Raw genomic sequence first — 18884 nt, forward strand, 5'->3', positions numbered from 1 at the left:
AAGCTAAAGAAACTCGGGTGAATTTATAAAAATGGGTCACACTATAAACATCAAATTGATGGGTGTTATTTGTCAATGTGCAAAATTCAGCTTTCTGTATGCAAGAGTTTACATCTGTGTAGTTGGCCAACTGGTGAAAGAAAATATTTAGAATAAGGCACAGGAAGTTCCATCTAAAAAAGTAAAACTTGAAAGGTCTTGCACTTAGGCTAGAGCTCTGCAGACTGCATTTGAATGAAGCAGTGTGTAGGCACATCCTGCTGTAGCTTCTTGTAATTGCAGACCTCAGTCCCTCTCCAGTACTCATATGAACAATTTATCTAGCGATTCACTCTCATTCATGAACCATAATGGTTTGGTCTGTACTATCGGCATGTCTTCTTCCTTCTCCTCCTCCACCTCTCCTCCTCCCCCTCCTTCTCCTCCTCCTCCAAATGGTACTGTATAGCAACTATTTGCCTAGTGTTTAGATTTTACCATATATTATAAATAATCTAGAAGAGATTTAAAGTATACAGGAAGACACATATGTGTCCATACATGTGTGGGGGATTTTGCACAAGGCAGGGAACTCATTTTCGTCACCTCATCTCAGGCTTCTGTGGTATGAGTTCCAGAAAGGGGCTATAGCCAGGCTGAGTCAAAGGCTGTCTGTCGAGCAACCTGACCATATGGGGGCATTTTTGGGAAATGTTATCTTGTCCTCAAAGAATGCCAACAAGGCTCCATTTTGGGAAATGAAGGGTCTCCTTCCACTTTCAGAGCCCATATTCCACTACTATACCGAGATACCGTTTTACAAAGTTCTTTCATGTCCACCATCTCCTTGGAAGTGGTATGAAGAGTGATCTGGATACCAGAGAAGCTCAGTGATGTGCTTGGGCTACCTAGTGAGTAAAGGTGAGTGCTGGGACCCACAGTCTGTCCTCCAGTGGGGATTTGTGGTTTCTTATCAAATCCATCTAAGGTCCTTCCCATTCCTAGTCAGGAGTGATTCAAAACATCCATCATTCAGAAGCCATCAACATTTAAAAACTATTGCCATTTTAGCTTTAGTTCAATCTCTATCTAAGTGGGATGGGAAACAATTCATTTTATGACAATGGTGTGATGCTCTCATTGCCAGCAGTTTTATGTAGGTAGAAAGACCCTGATTCAGTGAATAATCCAGGGTACATAATCCAGGGTTGCTGAAGGGAGCTTCAGTACAGACAGTTCCTTCAGACAGAACTGCATGGCTGCTCTTCTGCTCCTTCCCAGTTTGTTGTGGGTATCAGGACAATCAAAGTATCCCAAAAGTCAGCCCTGCCTAGAGCCTCAGCTTGAGTCTCCTCCTCCCTGTCTACTCTGCTGCATTCATCTTCTAGACTCTCTGTTTTTTTGCAGTGTCTGCCTGGCCCATAGGTTGGACTGACAGATCAAATTTCTGTTGGACATGATTTTTATCTTGGACTGGGCTACAGTCCTTACTCTCCTACTTACAGCCAGGGCTCTTGAGTACATCCTTTCTCCATCTGGCCCTCATGCCTCTTTCAGTGTATACAGGCATGTAGACAGAGATGAGCTAAGAGCTGCATGCAAAGAGTGGTTAGCTTCTTTCAGACTTCCTTCTTTGCTTTTTTAAAAATAGGGTCTCACAAAGCCCCGCCAGGCCTTGAATTCACAGTATAATTGGAGGTGACTGAATGCTGATGCTGCAGAAGATGGTTCTAGAATACTGGTATTCTAATCATCCTAGTAGAGGGAAGGTATTCTCACACCTCTCAGTCTGACTCTTAGGTTCTTGAAACAAGGACCCCAAAGAAATGGGAATTTCTCCAGGAATCTCGTGCTGTGAGAAGGAAAACGTGCCAGCCACAAGGGGAACACGAGTCCAGGAAAAGAGATTTCACACAGTTCTAACAACTTGTCAGATCACCTTACAGACAGAATCCAAACTGATGGATCAGACGGAGGCCCAAACAATGATGGGTTGTTGTTGATGTGCAGCATGGGACATGACCACACCTTTACTGGAACTGTTTGGATTTACATATGCTTGGTCCTCTATTTAAACTTTGATCTTACTTCAGAACCAGGGATTTGCTGGATTGTCTCTCTTCTCAGAGTGGCCACATTGAATAAATCCCCTTTTTTTCTGATTTTTGTTTTGTAATTTGGCTCTTTTAACTGGCCCATTGAGGATACTGGGTAACTGGACCTGACTTGAGACACGGTGTGCAGTGGACAGTTTTATGTCAACTTGACACAGAATAGAGTTACTTGAGAGATGAAAATTTTAGTTGAGAAAATACTTCCATAAATCAAGCTTCAGGCAAGCCTGTAAGAATTTTCTTAATGGTTGATGTGGGAGGCCCAGCTCATTGTGGGTGGGGCCACTCAGGTCTGGTGGTCTTGGGTTCTATAAGAAAGCAGGCTGAGCAAGCCATGGGAAGAAGAGCAGTAAGCAACACCCGTCCCCCCCCCCCCCCCGTTCCCCATTCCCCATGGCCTCTGCATCAGCTCCTGTCCAGGTTCCTGCCCTGTTTGTGTTTCTGTCCTGACTTCCTTTAATGATGAACAGTGATGTGGAATTGTAAGCAGAATAAACCCAATCCTCCCTAAGTTGCTTTGGTTATGAGGTTTCATCATGACAATTGTAACCTTACTTAAGATAGTGTATGACCCCCGTGTTTGAAAACAGGATTTCAGGCATTTTCCACCATGCCTGGCACAGTGCTTCTGATCTGAGGAAATCAACATTACAGGTTTCAGTCTGTCTGGGAAGTTGTTGTGATGTCTTCTCTATAGAGCTTGGGCTGGATCCTGGCTCTGCTACTTATCAGCAGTGTGATCTCAGACAGCAAGCTAACATCTGGATTTCCCTGTCCCTTCACTGTGAAATGGGATTGTGAGGTCTAATTGATTTAATCTACACAAATGTCTTCAAAATTGATACTATAAATACTTAAATCTGTTAGAAGTTAGGAGAATGGCTACCATTTAGGGCCTGGATGGTCCCCTGAGAGGACAGTAGAGTATTTAAAAAGAATAGTGTGGAAGAATTCTGGGATTGATGACAGGCTAATAGCTGCCTCTACCTGACCTGACTGTGGCTCAGCCATGAAGACTACTTGCTGCTCTTGTAGATAACATGAGCTCGGTTCCCAGTACCCACGGTGGCTCACAATCATCCATAACTTCAGTTCCAGGGGATCTGACACTCTCTTCTGGGAGGACCAGATGCCTATGGTGTACATACATGCATTCAGGCACAGCACTCATGTACATAGAAATAATGAATCTTAAAAAGAGAGGAAGAGGAAGCACTTTGACATGCTATAAACAACTGAAAAGTGCTGAGAAGAAGATGTGTGAGACATGGGAAGGAAGTTAGCCAAGTTGACCTCAGCTCCAGCCACCAGGCTCCCTGCAGGGTGGTGGTGAGGTAAGGGGAGGGAAAGTAGAAGCCACCTTCAAGGGTAAGACAAACAGCCCTGGAGAAGAGATGCAGACATTACTAGAGGCAGGGTCAACCCACAGGCTTCAGAAGCCTCAAATCCAGTTGTGGGTTTCAGTTTTGGTGAGACCAGAATCCTCTGACACACAGATCAGTAATGGAGAGCCGAGTGTGTTGTTCTCTGTGACTCAGTAGGAAGGCATTACTCCAGAGAAAAATGCATTGTTTAAAACTGAGCTACCCGGAGGGCATGAGAACGGAGGACCATGAGTCAGAGTTTGGGATTTAATCTGCTGCAGTACTTGGATGACAGACAGGCCCAGGAAACATTTGTGGAAAGCCAGAGGACAAGAGCTGAGAAGCTGAACAGTGCAGGCAGCAGGAGGCTGGGCTCAGGCTGTGACTTGTATACCCTGCTTCCTCCTATCTTGGTGGTCTGGAGAAGATCTCACCATTGGCAATAACTTGGGATTTGATAGCCCTGAACCCGCGGGCAGCAGCTAGATTAACCTCTGAAGCTGCTTCCTGCCCATTTCTGTTATAGAATTTGAAAGGTCTGAAGTGCATCCCTCCTGCATGTGTGAGTGTGTGTGCACACACGCACGCACGCACGCACGCACGCACGCACGCACGCGCACACACACACACACACACACACACACACACACACACACACACACACACACACACACACACAGACACACACAGACACAGACACACACAGACACAGACACACACAGACACACACACACACACACACACACACACACACACACAGGCACACAGACACACAGACACACAGACACCAAATCAAATCAAATCAAATCAAAACAACAACAAAAACCAATAGCAGAGGAAGACTGGAAAACCACAAGCTACGTGTAACAAAACAAAGGACGTGTGAGAAAATTCCAAGATCTCTAATTAACAAGTAACTGATCTATAAGGGGTCATGACATTTAGGGATTTTGACCTCAGACTTTCCCTCAATTCTCCACCTGAATTCCATTCTCAAGAGTGTCTGTTTCTATTACCTCTTTTTCTTTCTTTTATTTTTAAGATTGGGTTTCTTTGTTTATCTCTGGATGGTCTGGAGTTCACTATGTAGATCAGGCTAGCCTAGATCTTACAGAGATTCACCTGCCTTTGCCTCCCAAGTGCTGTGATTAAGGTGTGGTGTCAGCCCCTTTCTTTTTCTTAATAAACTGCTTCTCTGTCCATCACCATCTATGTGTCTCTGGGCCAAGAACCTGGAAATTTCAGTAGGTGCCCCATAGACTCTGACCGCACCTACAGCAGCTAGTGAACCAGTGAGGAGTTTTAAAGATTCATGCTATTTTTTCCAGCTTTCTTCACTATTGGATCTCATTGGAGCTCTAAGAAATGGTAAGAAAACCCCTGTAGGAGGCCTGAAGGTAGCCTGGAGGCACTAGGTCCAACATTTTACTGTTCTTTTCTTTCCCTTCTGCAATGTATTATGTCCAAGGCCTAGAACCAATAGCATGCCTGGACCTTCTACGCTGATCTACTGGAACACTGGCCAAGCTTATGCCAGGCCAAAGAAACATGCCTCCTGGCTAGAGGCTGCCAATTTGGCACTTGAGATTGGGAGGTAGCTGTTGGGGAAAGTTCACATTTAACTTGGGAAGGTCACGTAGACCTACAGATGTTAGACAGATCCTAGGTGAGACCAGGAAATGTGCAGATCCCACAGGGAACTCATGCTTATAGAAATCTGGCTATTGCATGGATTGAGGTGTCTACCCATCACAGGCAGAGGGCAACCAAATAAGATGGCAGTAGTGTGGGTAACTAAGATGGTGACACTGATATCAGGTAGCCATGATGGCAGTAATAAAGACAATGAGGCCCATGTGGCTGCTTGGGATCTACAATGCCAATCAGTTCCCCAAACACCACCACACACAGATTTCACATGCTACTGACATTGCTTGCTTTCTCCCATTCTTCCTTCCTTTTACTTGCCCAGAGTCCTGCCAGGAGAGCATGAGTCTTCAAAAGCAGTAGGCTCCAATGCATGTACTGTGATGGTGGCAGTGGAAGCTCTCACTTGTTTCCTCTTTGAATATAAGATAATTACTTGGAGACTCATCCCTTCTTCAGGACTCAAAGTTGGGATGTGGAAGTGATATGAAGGCCAACTTCACTGCCTTCAGGGTGCTTTACCTGGTGATAGAATCACCTTCTGAAGAACAAACAAGAAGCCAAGCCAACTGTTGTCTGGGCTGAATGTCCAAGCCCATTGCTGGGAAACAAGGAACACAAGTCTGGCTGATGCAATGGGATCTTTCCCCTCTTGGGCTCTAGTTAACATTGATCCATACTCTTCCACAGCTGCATGGTGTTTACTTCTGTTCCACTGCATTCTAGCTGCTCTCATATTCTCTCTGCTCAGCCACCATATGCAGACATTTCCCTGAGAGTATGGATATAGCCACCCAGGTAAGAAGACGTTCCCTTGGATGTGAGATCCATAGGGAGAAAACCGTTTTCATTTGTATTTTTATCTTGAATGGCAACCTAAAACAAAAACCAGAGACATTCTTGAGAGCAAGCCTCTTTCCTGAACTTAGCCACTGTAGCTTGGTCCTTTATGCTCAAAGCAGGCACTTGTATCTCACAGTATTTAGATTTTAGTCCTAGGAGAAAGACAATGCAAATTATTGGCTCAACTCCTAGACAGGGAAAGAACAAACCTAAAAGAGTTTGGACTCAAACCAGTAATTGTAATTCTTCTGTCGATATGTCTCTAACTTGCTTGGGCACACCTGGGTTGCAATGATGGTAAATGGGATGCATCAATCAGATGAAGAGGATACAGGGTAGGCAAGAGATACACCTTCTCCACACTAGAGGGCCCCCACTTTCCCATTTCTCTCCCTAGGATCACCATGAGAAGTTCACCCTCAGTTCCTTGGACTGTACACTACACTGCAGCCCCAAGGATTTGAATGAGGGGCTGGAGAGATTACTCAGTAGTAAAGTGTGCTTGTTGTTCTTTAAGAGGACCAGAGTTTGGTGTCCAGCACCCATGTTGGGTGGTTCATAAACACCTGGAACACCAGTTACAGGGTATCTGATGACCTCTTTTGACCTCTATGGGCACCTACACATGAGACACACACACACACACACACACACACACACACACACACACACACCACACACACACACACACAGTAAAATCTTTAAGTGAATTTGATCCTGAAAATGTAAAGGGAAAGAGGCTAATATTTTACTGTAAAAACTTTTGGACTCAATGGAAAAATGCAAGGATGGATGCTTAAACCATAACACTATCCAATAGCCAGGGTTATTTTGTAAGAATAAAGGCAAGTGGGCTGATGTGCCTTATATCCAGGGCTCATGACCCTCTTCCAGGATAAAGTGTTGAGCAAAGAAACAAGGAAACGAAACAAAAGCAGACATCTCTGAAAGGGTAGAAGCCAGATGTGCTATAAAAGGAAAGGCCTCTAAACAGGGCGCTTGAAACATCCATCAGGGTCATGTCTGACACGTTACTATCTAGATGCTTGGCATTGGAAGGTGGTTTGTTCCTGTTTCCAGAAAAGCAAGATACCAACTCCTAACACCATCACCTAATGTACCTGATGAAGTAGAACTGTCAGAAAACCAAAAGGCAGTCTATAGACTCCCCAGAGTTAACCTCGATCCCTCCAAAGGATGGACTCTTTTATCTAGTTAATACAATGTGTCATGTGTGTTCACAATTCCTATGATTCACATTTATGCCATTCTCTGTTAAGATGGATGCATCAAAACTCAGTCTGTCAAGAACTCACCCAGATAACTGAGTCATAAAACCTGGGGCTACTTCATGCTTTCTTTTCCCTTTTTTATTGCATGATAAAATTATTACTTTGTTATGCCTAATTAAAAAACTTGCATGTGCATGTGTGTGGATGAGAACAATACTATCTTATAGACTTGGGTACTCTTTCTTTTCTTTTTCTTTCCTTTTTTTTTTTTTAAAGACAAAGTCTCCTTATGTAGCTATCTGGCTGTTTTGGAACTCAGTCTCCTCAAACACAGAGATCTACCTACCTCTGCCTCCCAAGTGCTGGGACTACAGGCATGTACCACCACTGCCTGAAGCTTTTAAAAGTTTTAACTCATTTATTTTATGTGTGTGAGTGTTTAGATGTATGTACAGGCCTGATGGTTGCACATCAGAAAAAGTCATTGGATCTCCCTGGAATGAGGGTTACAGAGAGTTGTGAAGGTGTTGGTGGTGCACACCTTTAATCCCAGCACTTAGGAGGCAGAGGCAGGCAGATCTCTGTGAGTTTGAGACCAACCCAGTCTACAGAACAAGCTTCAGGACAGCCAACACTACACAGAGGAACCTTGTCTCAACCCCCCTAAATAAAAAAAGTGAGAGTTGTGAGCCACTATGTGCATGTTGGGTACTGCTGAGCCATTTCTCCAGCCCTTATTTCATTTAAAGAAATACTCATAAGGTTACAGAAAAATGAAAGGACACAAAATGATTACATTAATCAAAATACCTCTCAATAGAGCACGTTAAAATTCCTTTAGTTAGATTAATTGTTATAGATTTTTCCAGGAGTACTATCTCTCTGTCTCTGTCTCTGTCTCTGTCTCTGTCTTTGCCCCCCTCTCTCTTTCTCTCTCTCTCTCTCCGTGTGTGTGTGTGTGTGTGTGTGTGTGTGTGCACAAGTTTGTGTGTTCAAGAGCATGCATAGGCCAGAAATGGACATTAGATGTCTTCTTCAACCATTCTTTTTAGACATGGTTTCACTGGTTTGGCTTGACTGACTGGCCAGCAAGCTCCAGGAAACCTTAGGTCTCTGCCTCCCCAGAGATGGCTATAGGCCCATGCAGCTGTGCTTAGATTTTTACATGATTTTGGGAACTGAACTCAAGATTCCCAAGTTTACTGAGCTATCTCCTTACTACCTTAACTATTACTTTTAAATGTAAGATTATCTATTAATTAATAATATGCTGGATATACTGAGTTAAATGAATACATTAATGTTAATTTCACTTGTTTCCATCTCTCCATCCCTTCCATCTTTCTTTCCTTCTTTCCTCCCCTCTCTGCCTGTGTTTTTGAGACAGTAGCCTAGAATGGCCTTGAACTCCTGATCTCCTCCTACCTCCCCTCCCAAGTGCTGGGATTGAAGTCGTGCGCTACTAAGTCCAAGCTCACTTCTTTCTTTCTTTCTTTCTTTCTTTCTTTCTTTCTTTCTTTCTTTCTTTCTTTTTTTTTTTTTTTGAGACAGCGTTTCTCTGTGTACCTCTGTCTGTCTTGGAACTCTCTCTGTAGACCAGGCTGGCCTCAAACTCAGAGATACACCTGCCTCCTGAATGCTGGGATTAAAGGCGTGTACCAACATTGCCCAGCTTTCTTTTTATTTTTAAAATCTGAATATTATAAAATTTAAAATTATGTGCATTATTTTTGTGTTGGACAGTGCTAAACAGACATTTAGCTGATCCTCATGGTATCCGAGATTTTGGCAGCAGGCAGCAGTAACATAGGACGTTTACCCATGAGACATATAAGTGACTGGTCTTCTCCAGGGATCTCAGCCCCAGAAGCTTCCCTGTCTTTCTGAAATCAACCTTAGAGGAATCTAAGCTTGCTTTTCCTGGTCTTCCAAGCTTCAGCAGGTGGCACTGAAATTTGGCTTCCCCAGGATAGCCCAAATCCCAAATTAAAGACAGACAGCAGTTTCTATTCTTTGAGGAGTCACAATTTCAATTTTGTAACCTTTAGAAGTAAAGCACCATCTGGACATTCTGTTTTTTTTTCTGCCTCCATAGCTTTTCTACTCAGATGGAGCCAATGTAAGCATAATATATGATGTCCTCAATATCCTGAAAATTTTTAAAAAATTGCTTGGGTGGCGTGTGTATGTATGGTGTGTGTGTGTGTGTGTGTGTGTGTGTGTGTGTGTGTGTGCTAGCAAGCCTGTGGAGTTCAGAGGACAACTTTAGAGTGTTTGGTTTGTCCTTTCATCATGGAATCAAATTCAAGTTGTCAGGTTTGTAAGCCAATAGTTTTACCCAGAACTTTACCTGTGGAGCCTTTTTTCCAGTCCCCTTTGTACAAGTTTTATTGTGCAGAAGTATTTATAAGTCAGTCTTCCCTCCTTCCCTCCCTCCCTTTCTCCTTCCCTCCCTCCCTTTCTCCCTCCCTCCTCCCTCCCTCCCTCCCTCCCCTCCCTCCCTTCCTCCCTCCCTCCCTTCCTCCTTCCCTTCCTCTCCCTCCCTCCCTCTTTCCCCTCTGTCCTCTTTATGCTTTTGAATAGGCTCTTGTTTTGTCACTCTATGTTTCATAATTTTCATGGGGAGAGATGAACACATATCTGTTCATGCCAGATCAGTGACCAAAGAACTGATTCCACTCAAGTCAAGTTTGTTGAGTTTATGTGGGGTTACCTATGGGGAGCTAGAGTGGAGAACCCCCTACAGCAGTTATTAACCACATATTTATTCTCAGGGAGGGACTCATGTGTCCTTTGAGCCTCAAGAGCCATTTCTATGAGGGGATGCTAGTGGTCCAATCTTGTGAGGGTCTCCTATGGGTAATTGCAGATGCTCTGATTTCAAGGTGGCAAGAGACGGAGCAGTGTTCCTCAACTACCTGGCTGGCCTGGTGTTCACTATGTAGTCCAGACTAGACTCAGATTCATGGCATTTTGCCTGCTTCAGTGGCCCAAGTACTGGGATTACAGGGGGTGAGCTACTATACTCAACTAGTGATAAGCCACGTATTTCAAATCACTTCCCAGGTAGAGGTACTAGGTGGCTTGTAAATTATTTGACCTTCCTTGGGCCTAGCTATCAATACATAGGAGAATGTTGGTGTTAATATGAAGTAGTGAGGGAACTTCAGAGGCTCACAATGCCCTTAATTAAGCCTTAATCTATTAGGAATCACTGCCTACAGCATCTTGTTCAAGCCTGTCTTCAGGTCTCTATTTGGGCTCAGTCCAAGTGTTCTGCTCTCTCTTTTATCACATGGGTGGTAAAATTAATCCTTGAATCAGAGTGCAGTTGAGAGATGTCAGGTAGAAGGATGCTGTTGTCTTTCGTCAAATGCTTCTTAGTGATTTCTCAAAAATGCTGCCCTCCTTCAGCCAGCAATTCTCTAATACCAGAATGCTTTGAGTTCCTTACATTACAGAAAAGGGCTCAATGGAGTCTATTCACTAATGGGCTTTAGGCTTCTTGTCTTTTGGAATGTCCCAAGATATTTCGAAGAGGGGGCCCAATTCCTACATTCCTGCTATTGGCTTCAGTAGCAAGTATATTTTCTGAAGTTCTTGCCTCCCAAACGACTCCAGTCTTATCTTGGGGGCAAAATGCCCTGATGTATACTGAATGCTTTGAACTAACCATCCACCTGGCCTTCCTTCATTATCCAGAGAGGGGTCTAAACATTGCTACGGATTCTTATAGTAACTTAAAGGGAAACACACACACAATGTCTAGAACCCCCGATGTTCTACAAATCTAGGAAGGGAATGTTTTTAAATTCTTTATAGTGGGAATTCACGTAGGTAGGACCAACCTTGATTTCCACATGGAACAGTACCTTTATAAAAGGAAAAGTGATGGTAGGTACCTCAGAAATCTGAAGAGACCATGGGAGAAGCTTCTTCTGGTTGCTCACTTGCCACTGAAAAATCTGCTGATATCAGTGTCATTATCACCAGGAATGCTGACAAGGCTGTGCTGAAGTTCGCAACTGACATGAGAGTCATTCATACTCTGGCCACTTCATTCCTGAGACCTTCCTTAACCAGACCTAGGTGGTCTTCTGGTTGTGATTGATGCTGGGGCTCACCATTAGCTTCTCACAGAGGTGTCTGATGTCAATCTACCCACCAGTGCTCTGTGTAACATGGATTTTCCTCTATGCTGAGTGGCAATCACCATTCCATGCAACAATAAAGCTGCTCACACAGTGGGTCTGACTGGATGCCAGCCCTAGAATTTTTCTACGTAAATGGTACCATCTCATGTGAGTACCTGTGTTAGGGTATGGCTAATCTCCACTTCCACAGAGACTGGGAGAAGGAAGAGCCAGCTGGTGCTGAAAAGGCTGTGACTAGGGAAGAGTTTCAGCATGAATGGACCTTACTACTTTCCCAGTCTACTGTTCCTTGGCCTGAGGAGGCAGATGGCCTGAAGGCACACAGTTGCTCTCTGTGCCATCCGGCAATTCCCTGGGACAGAGGACAGTTCTTCTCAGGCCACTGAATGCATAGGCACACTACTTCGTGGTAGGAAGCTGCTCTGCAGATGCTTAAGCAAGATGGAGAATGGACAGTTTTCTGAAAGCAAAGCGAAACCAAATGACAGTAGTAAGCAGCACTCCTCCCTTTCACAGGGGGACTAATTGTCTGCTCTTAAAAATTGCCTTTTGTCCTGTCTAGTGCTTTTAGGTGGTGTCTGTATGTCTATTAGTTTTCTAAAGCTTCTGAATCAAGCTATTGTAATGTACCTGGCTTAGAACCACAGAAACGTGGGGTTAGGGTTGTATCTCCAAGGTAGAATGCTTGCCCAGAATACTCTAGCTCATGGGTTTTGTCTTCAGCCCTGGGAGTGGGGGTGAGAGGTGAAGGCTGGGCATGTTGGCACAGAGCTATAATCCCAGCATTCACGAGGATCAAAAGGTCTATACAGAAAGTTCAAGGTCAGCCTTGACTCCACAAGATCATTTCTAAAAAAAAAAAAAAAAAAAAGATAATAATAGATATGAAGACAGAAGGGGAGAAAAGAATCATTGAAATAATCCCCACTTAGGGTGCGGTATTTAACTCAGTGGTAGAGTGCTTGTCTAGCAAATGCAAGACCCTGGGTTCCATCCTTAGCTCTGAAAAAAAATCCCCCCCCCCATTTATTGTCCTCACAGTTCCATAGGACAGATGTACAGAATCAGTATGGAATATATATATATATATATATATAATATATATATATATATATAGTCATTGGAGTAAGCAATATACTTGATTTTTGCCATTGAAGGCATTCCCATGTCCTGGGGTCTATTTATTTGAACAGTTTAATTTCTGGAAACAGTGCAAATTCTTCTTTCCTGCTGCCCCGAACTCATAGGTATTTAAGCTGCTGGTGGCACAGAATCCCCTTATTGTGTGGTGTGGCCTTACCTCTTCCGTAGACAGGATGCCTATGACAAAGGCTGGAAGGCAGGGCCTGTCCACTGAGGCTCATTCCCTGTTAATTTATTTTCCTTTTAGAAAACAAACAAAGCAGGATTAGTCATTTTATTTTCTAGGACAATGACATACTTCTGTTTTAAAAAGTATGATATTTAGATTGGGAAAGAATAAAGAATATTTACAATATTGAACAGCAAAATTACATATTTAGGCATTGTGATGGAGCAGAGGAAAGTTTACTTAGAATTATATCTCCCTGTCTTTTTTTCCCCCCACTGTTAGGACAGTTTACGAAAATAACCACAAAACATCTCCCATATCATTTCCACAACTGAGAGTGAAACCGTGGTCTAAATAGCACGCCTACCCCTTCATGCTTGCTTAGCATATGGCATGAATCACCCTTTCCAGTTTGTAGGTTGGCAACAAGTCTGTTTTAGCCCAGGTCCCTGGAAACTCTTAGTGGAGTTCCCAGTAAAAGAATAGTAACAATAGTTGAAGTCATTCCACAGTAGGAAGTCAGCTATCTATCAAAACAGCAGTGTGTGTGTGTGTGTGTGTGTGTGTGTGTGTGTGTGTGTGTGTGTGTGTGTGTGTGTGTGTGTGACTGCAGATAGAGGGTTTCCTTGCTGTGGATTTCTCATCAACTCAATCAGAGACAGACCCATGGGAGAAGGCAAAGTCTTTTGATCTTCTTTTAGCCCAACTTGAGCCTATGTCTGCTCTACAATTCTATACCAGATAATTCTCAAGATGTATGGCAAATAGGAAAGGACTTGAAAGACAAGCTGTTAACTCAGTACAGAGACCTATTATCTCATTTTAATAGAAAAACATCAGAGATGCTCCAATGAGAAAACCAAAAACAACTCAATGGTATTCAAGATAGCACTGAGCTTCTGTTTTCCTACACATTGTAAGAACAAAACACCTGGATGACCCTAACCCCGCCCCCTAACAACGGGGCCATGCCTTTCGACCTTTGCCCTACTGTGCATATGCAACCTTCCCTTTAAAAGGTCCTGCCCCACACCCCTCGCTCTCTCTTCCTTTCGGCTCCCCTAGGGTTGGCTGACTGCCCATCCCCCCTTTCCCCTCTTCTTGTAAATAAACTCCACGTGGGTTGCGTATCCGTTGTTCCTTTCTTTATTAGCAGCTGCAGCTTAAACAAAAGAATAACACACATAGCAGGACTCCACCACAGATACCTATAAGTGCATCAGTGAGATGAAAATGAACAAAAACAGATATTATCTGGTTTACAAGGTGTGGTGGTTTGAATGAGAATGGCCCCCACAGACTCATATATTTGAATTCTCGGTCCCTAGTTGGAGGAACTGTTTGGGAAGGACTGGGAGGTGTGGCCTTATTGGAGGAAGTGCATCACTGGGAGTGAGGCTTTGGGGTTTCAAACAGCCCACACCATTGCCAGTTATCTCTTTCCACCTCAAGAGGTAAGCTCTGAGCAACTGCTAGCCACACCTACCTGCCTTCTTCCCTGCTCTCCACCAAGTTAGGTCATAGACTCTAACCTTCTGGAACTGTGAGCCCCCAAATTAAATGCTTTCTTTTATAAGTTTCCTTGATCCTGATGTTTTGTCATGGCAATAGAAAAGTAACTAAGACACAGGGAAAATTGTTGTCACAAGTAAACATACAAGTAACTATGTCTGTGTTAGCTTTGTGTTGCTGTTACCAAACACCAGAGGAAACAAATTTAGGGGCAGAAAGTTTATTTTGTTTATAGCTTCAGAAGTTTAAGTTTAGGATTGGTGACTCACAATATGACTTCTACTCAAGGGGTTAAGTCCCTGAAGGATGCTTAGTTTATCTGGGTGTCTGAAATTGGTGTCTAGTACCAAGAACATTTCTTTAATTTTCTTTTGAGATTTATTTATTATTTGATGCATATGTGTGCTTTGCCTGCATGTGTGCATGTGTACCATGTGTGTGCCCGGTGTCCATGGCAGTCAGAAGAGGCCCTCAGATTTCCTGGGTCTGGAATTACAGGTTGTTGTGAGCTGCCATGTCTGTGCATGCTTGGGATTGAACTTGGGTCCTCTGCAAGAGCAACAAGGGCTTTTAATGCTGAGCCCACTCTCCAGCCCCAAAGGATGTTTCTTGTATAATGAACTCATCTAGACATCTTGCACCCTTTCTAAGATTTTGTTCCATTTGATAATCAGAAACATTAAGTCTGTATTGGTGTATGAGACGAAGGATTCCAGTTTATGAACAAACCAAAGACTACTGGTGAATCACTAATCTAGCAGCAAGCCTGAGTCTCCTCTCCAAGTTGCTGAAGGCATTGTCTTAGTTGAAAATCCAGAGTATTTTTTCTGTAGTTTTCCTTATAGGAGCTGCCTTGACTGCTTACCTGTGTCCACAAATCAACTTGGTGAGACAGGGAGAAATTACAGACACCTCAATTTTGCTTTTTTTTTAAAAAAATTATTATTATATGGCAAAAGGATCATGTAGGAACTCAGAAAACAATTCCACAAAGCATTGCATTTTGGCATGTTGAGAATTTGACCATTCCATGGAGAATGGAAGACCTCAGCGATTGTCTTATGGCTTCTTTCTGTCTCCTGTCACCTCTTTTCCTGCGCTCCCCTGAAGCAATTCACAGAAGCAATAATTCTTTTCTATTGCAAAACAGAAGCTATAGGGTTGGGAGATGACTTAGTAGTTAGGAGCACTCCTTGCCCTTCCAGAGGACACAGGTTCTATCTGTCCACACACACTGGGTGGCTCACAACCACCTGTAACTTCACCTCCAGGAGGATCTAATGCCTCTGGCTCTGTGGGCACCTGCACTCACATGAACATATCTACACACACACACACACACACACACACACACACACACACACACACATCTTAGTTGTGCTGGGATGTGACTTAGTGGCAGGCCACTTGTCTAACGTGTTTGAGGCTTTGGATTTTATCCTTAACACTGCAGTCAACCAGCCAACTCATTGGTCAGCCAGCATTGCTGGTGAACATTTTTATTCCAACACTCGGGTGTCTGAGACAAGAGAATTTTGCACTTGAGGCCTGTACTACATAGTGAGACCCTATCTCAGAAACACAGAAACAGGGCAGTGGATATAGCTCAGTTAGTAGAGTTGTTGACTGGTGTGCATAGGGCCCTGGGTTCAATCCCCAGCACCAGCACACACTAGGCTTGGTGGTACACACTTACAACCCCAGCACTTGGGTGGTGGAAGCAAGGGGATTAGGCAGGAACCACAGTCAACCTCCATTAAATCACAGACAAAGGAGTACGTATTCTAACCCACAGCTGAGCTACCAAAATAGGACAACACAAACCAATGGGAAGAAACAGCAATAAATGAAGCCAGAGGCTAAACCTGGAAAATATCAGAGGATGCCCCGCCCAGCCTGCCTCCACACAATGCCCTGCCTTGGGCCTGGGCACTCCTGGGGCTGTAGCAGAACATTCCAAGCTTCGTAGGCCTCCGCCCAGCATGGGGCTCGCAGCGTTGAAGACAGATTATGCCTTAACCCTTTAACACCCCCACCCAACCCGCACACAACCTTTCTTTGATCACTCTGCTCATGAGTGAAAATCTCAGTGGCCCGCCCTTTGCTGTGGGACAGCATAGGCCTGAAAGAGGCCCACCAGGGAAATGGGCGAAAGTAGAGCTCAAACTCAGGGAAGAAAAAAAAAAAAAGGTTTGAGGGGTATTTCTGGGCCAGACTGCTCAGATCCTGGGGCGGAGCCCTCAAAAGAGCACCCCTCGGACATCCCGCCCCCTGCTCAGCCTCCTCCTTCTCCCACCGCGGGAGATGCCAACTCCGCCCGGCTGAGTCACGGCCTGAGCTGCGGAGAAGGCGGGGAAAGTCGGCCCTAATCCAGTTCGCAGCCATCGGCCACAGGGAGAGCAGTCAGAGTTGTCAGAGATCATGGGGGAGAGCGCGCTGGAGTCGGGGCCTGTGCCCGGGGCGCCGGGTGGGGGCCCAGTGCACGCCGTCACCGTGGTGACCTTGCTGGAGAAGCTGGCCACCATGCTGGAGGCGCTGCGAGAGCGGCAGGGTGGCCTGGCTGAGAGGCAGGGCGGCCTGGCGGGCTCGGTGCGCCGCATCCAGAGTGGCCTGGGTGCACTGAGTCGCAGCCACGACACCACCAGCAATACACTGGCACAGCTGCTGGCCAAGGCGGAGCGCGTGGGCTCTCACGCCGACGCAGCCCAGGAGCGGGCGCTGCGCCGCGCTGCTCAGGTACAGCGGCTGGAGGCCAACCACGGGCTGCTGGTGGCGCGCGGGAAGCTGCACGTCCTGCTCTTCAAGGTCAGTGACCTTAGGCATCCCCTAGTCCCCGCCTCTAGGCCACCACTTCCAGCGGTCCACCATCTCTACCTTCCTGACCCTATGTGCCGCCCTCAGCTGTGGAACAAACCCTCAGAGCCGCACCCACTTCTCACTTCCTACTTCGTGGCCTTATCCCTCTCTCACTCCCAGTCTGGCCAATCCACGCCCTCCTCGCTATAGCTCAGGCCAGTCCGCAGATTTGCTCAGTCCCAACCACATGAAAATAACGGTTGTGGCGTTTCAGTGCCTCTTCCAAGCGCCCATATGGCTGTTATCTTGTCTCATCTACTTTGCAAACTTGCGCTGTCTACTCTCCCCTCTCCCTGCTCATCCCTCTGCTCTCCCGGGCCCCATCTTCCTCCTTTCCTCATTTGGCTCCAATTCCCCGGGCAGAGGCAAAGGGTGGAGTAGCTTCCTTTGGAATAACCGCGGGGAGAGAGTTTCAGGCAGGCTCTGGATAAGTGCCTATCAGAATCAAAGTTATGTCGTCACATTCAGGAGGAGACTGAAATCCCAGCCCGCGCCTTCCAGAAAGCATCAGAACTCTTGGGCCCCGATGACCAATCGGTGCTGGGCCCAGAGCAGCCAGAGGATCAAATAGGAGAGAGTTCCGACGAGGAGCCAGTGGAGTCCCGGGCCCAGCGGCTGCGACGCACTGGCTTGCAGAAGGTACAAAGCCTAAGAAGGGCTTTTTCCAGTCGTAAAGGCCCTGAAGCAGCACAGTCCATACCAGTCAAGCCGCCACGCCTAGGGCCTGTCCGGAGCTCTGAAGGCCCATCAGATGTCCAGTCTGCAGCTCAGCCAGATGCCCTGGAGTCCTCCCTAGAGTCTGCTCTGGAGCTAGAACCTCCTCAGGCTACCAATGAAGATCCTGGGAGGCCTGCTCTTCAAATAGAGAGTGCAGCCTGATCACCGGAGCTGCCTGACCTACTTGGTGCTTATGCCTTGTCCTAAAATAAATCCTTAAAGCGTGCAGCACTTACACCCAAATAAGGAGAAAATCCTGCATCCACTGCTCAGTTCCCATCCTCCCTTCCTGGCCTTCCCGTCTGGTACCCTATGTCCTCCGAAAGAGAAGCCTTCAGCCTAATTTAGGCTCACCAGCAATAAAAATAATTTCATTCAACCCAGACTCCATGTGAAAGGGCGAGGATGGGCATGGGCGGGGAAGGCAGGAGGAGGGGTAAATGTGATGGAGCCTGGGATGGGTTGAATGGCAAATGTTTCTCACTTTTCACTGAATCCTGGGTCTCCTCCATTGCCACGGAGAAATACCCTGCTGGCCACTTACTGTTTAAGCACTCGCCTTGTGGGGTTATACATATAAGTGAAGTTTTGGACCCTGCTGGGGGGTGCTGTACAGTTCTTTGATGAAAACGCCCAGTTAAATGTCAACCGATACTTTCCCGTTTAGTCTCTTTGACCTCCATCATGTCTTGTAAATTGAGTTTTACAGGGTTCTTTAGTCAGGCTTGTTTCCACTCATCCTGCTTCCAGTGTCTGGTGATCACTCTGAGGTCTCTCCTGGCAGCCACATGCAACCCAGGGCATTGGGGTGAGGCCAGGTTGAAAAGCAATCCAAAAGTAACCCTTGGTCTACTGCTGAAACCAAAACACAAACCACTCATTGTTTTAAAAAACAAATGAGTAACCTCATAGGTTGAGTCTAGGCCACTTAGAACTGAGCATCTCTCACAAACAGAGAGACAGCATGATGAACTGACTTCATAAGTGAAATGAATAAAATAAAGTTCACAGTCTTCATGTTAATGCATAAAAATAAAAACTAGGATCTAGATGTTTTTTAGATTTTTGATTAGGGTTTGAATCTGAAATGTCCTCTGAAGGATCATTGATTAGAGCTTGGTTGCAAGTTTTGTGTGTGTGTGTGTGTGTGTGTG

General features: G+C 45.3%; 1 protein-coding gene and 1 pseudogene across 1 annotated transcript; both read left to right on the forward strand.

Moving 5' to 3' along the window:
- Window positions 1–10940: 10940 nt before the first annotated feature.
- LOC118238487 lies at window positions 10941–11719 on the forward strand (annotated as a pseudogene).
- A 4746-nt stretch (window positions 11720–16465) lies between these two features.
- On the forward strand, window positions 16466–18109 carry Cavin3 (caveolae associated protein 3). Its single transcript, XM_027404935.2, has 2 exons — window positions 16466–16962; window positions 17482–18109. Exons 1-2 carry the CDS (start codon window positions 16579–16581, stop codon window positions 17890–17892), a joined length of 795 nt encoding a protein of 264 aa, XP_027260736.1. The 5' UTR covers window positions 16466–16578; the 3' UTR covers window positions 17893–18109.
- Window positions 18110–18884: the final 775 nt, after the last annotated feature.

Source organism: Cricetulus griseus, chromosome 3, assembly GCF_003668045.3.
Source record: "Cricetulus griseus strain 17A/GY chromosome 3, alternate assembly CriGri-PICRH-1.0, whole genome shotgun sequence".
NCBI classification, from domain to species: Eukaryota; Metazoa; Chordata; class Mammalia; order Rodentia; family Cricetidae; genus Cricetulus; species Cricetulus griseus.

Coding starts and splice junctions, on each gene's coding strand:
- Cavin3 (XM_027404935.2), top strand. CDS start 16,579: ATGGGGGAGAGCGCGCTGGAGTCGGGGCCTGTGCCCGGGGCGCCGGGT. Junction 16,963..17,481: donor TGCACGTCCTGCTCTTCAAG/GTCAGTGACCTT, acceptor CGTCACATTCAG/GAGGAGACTGAAATCCCAGC.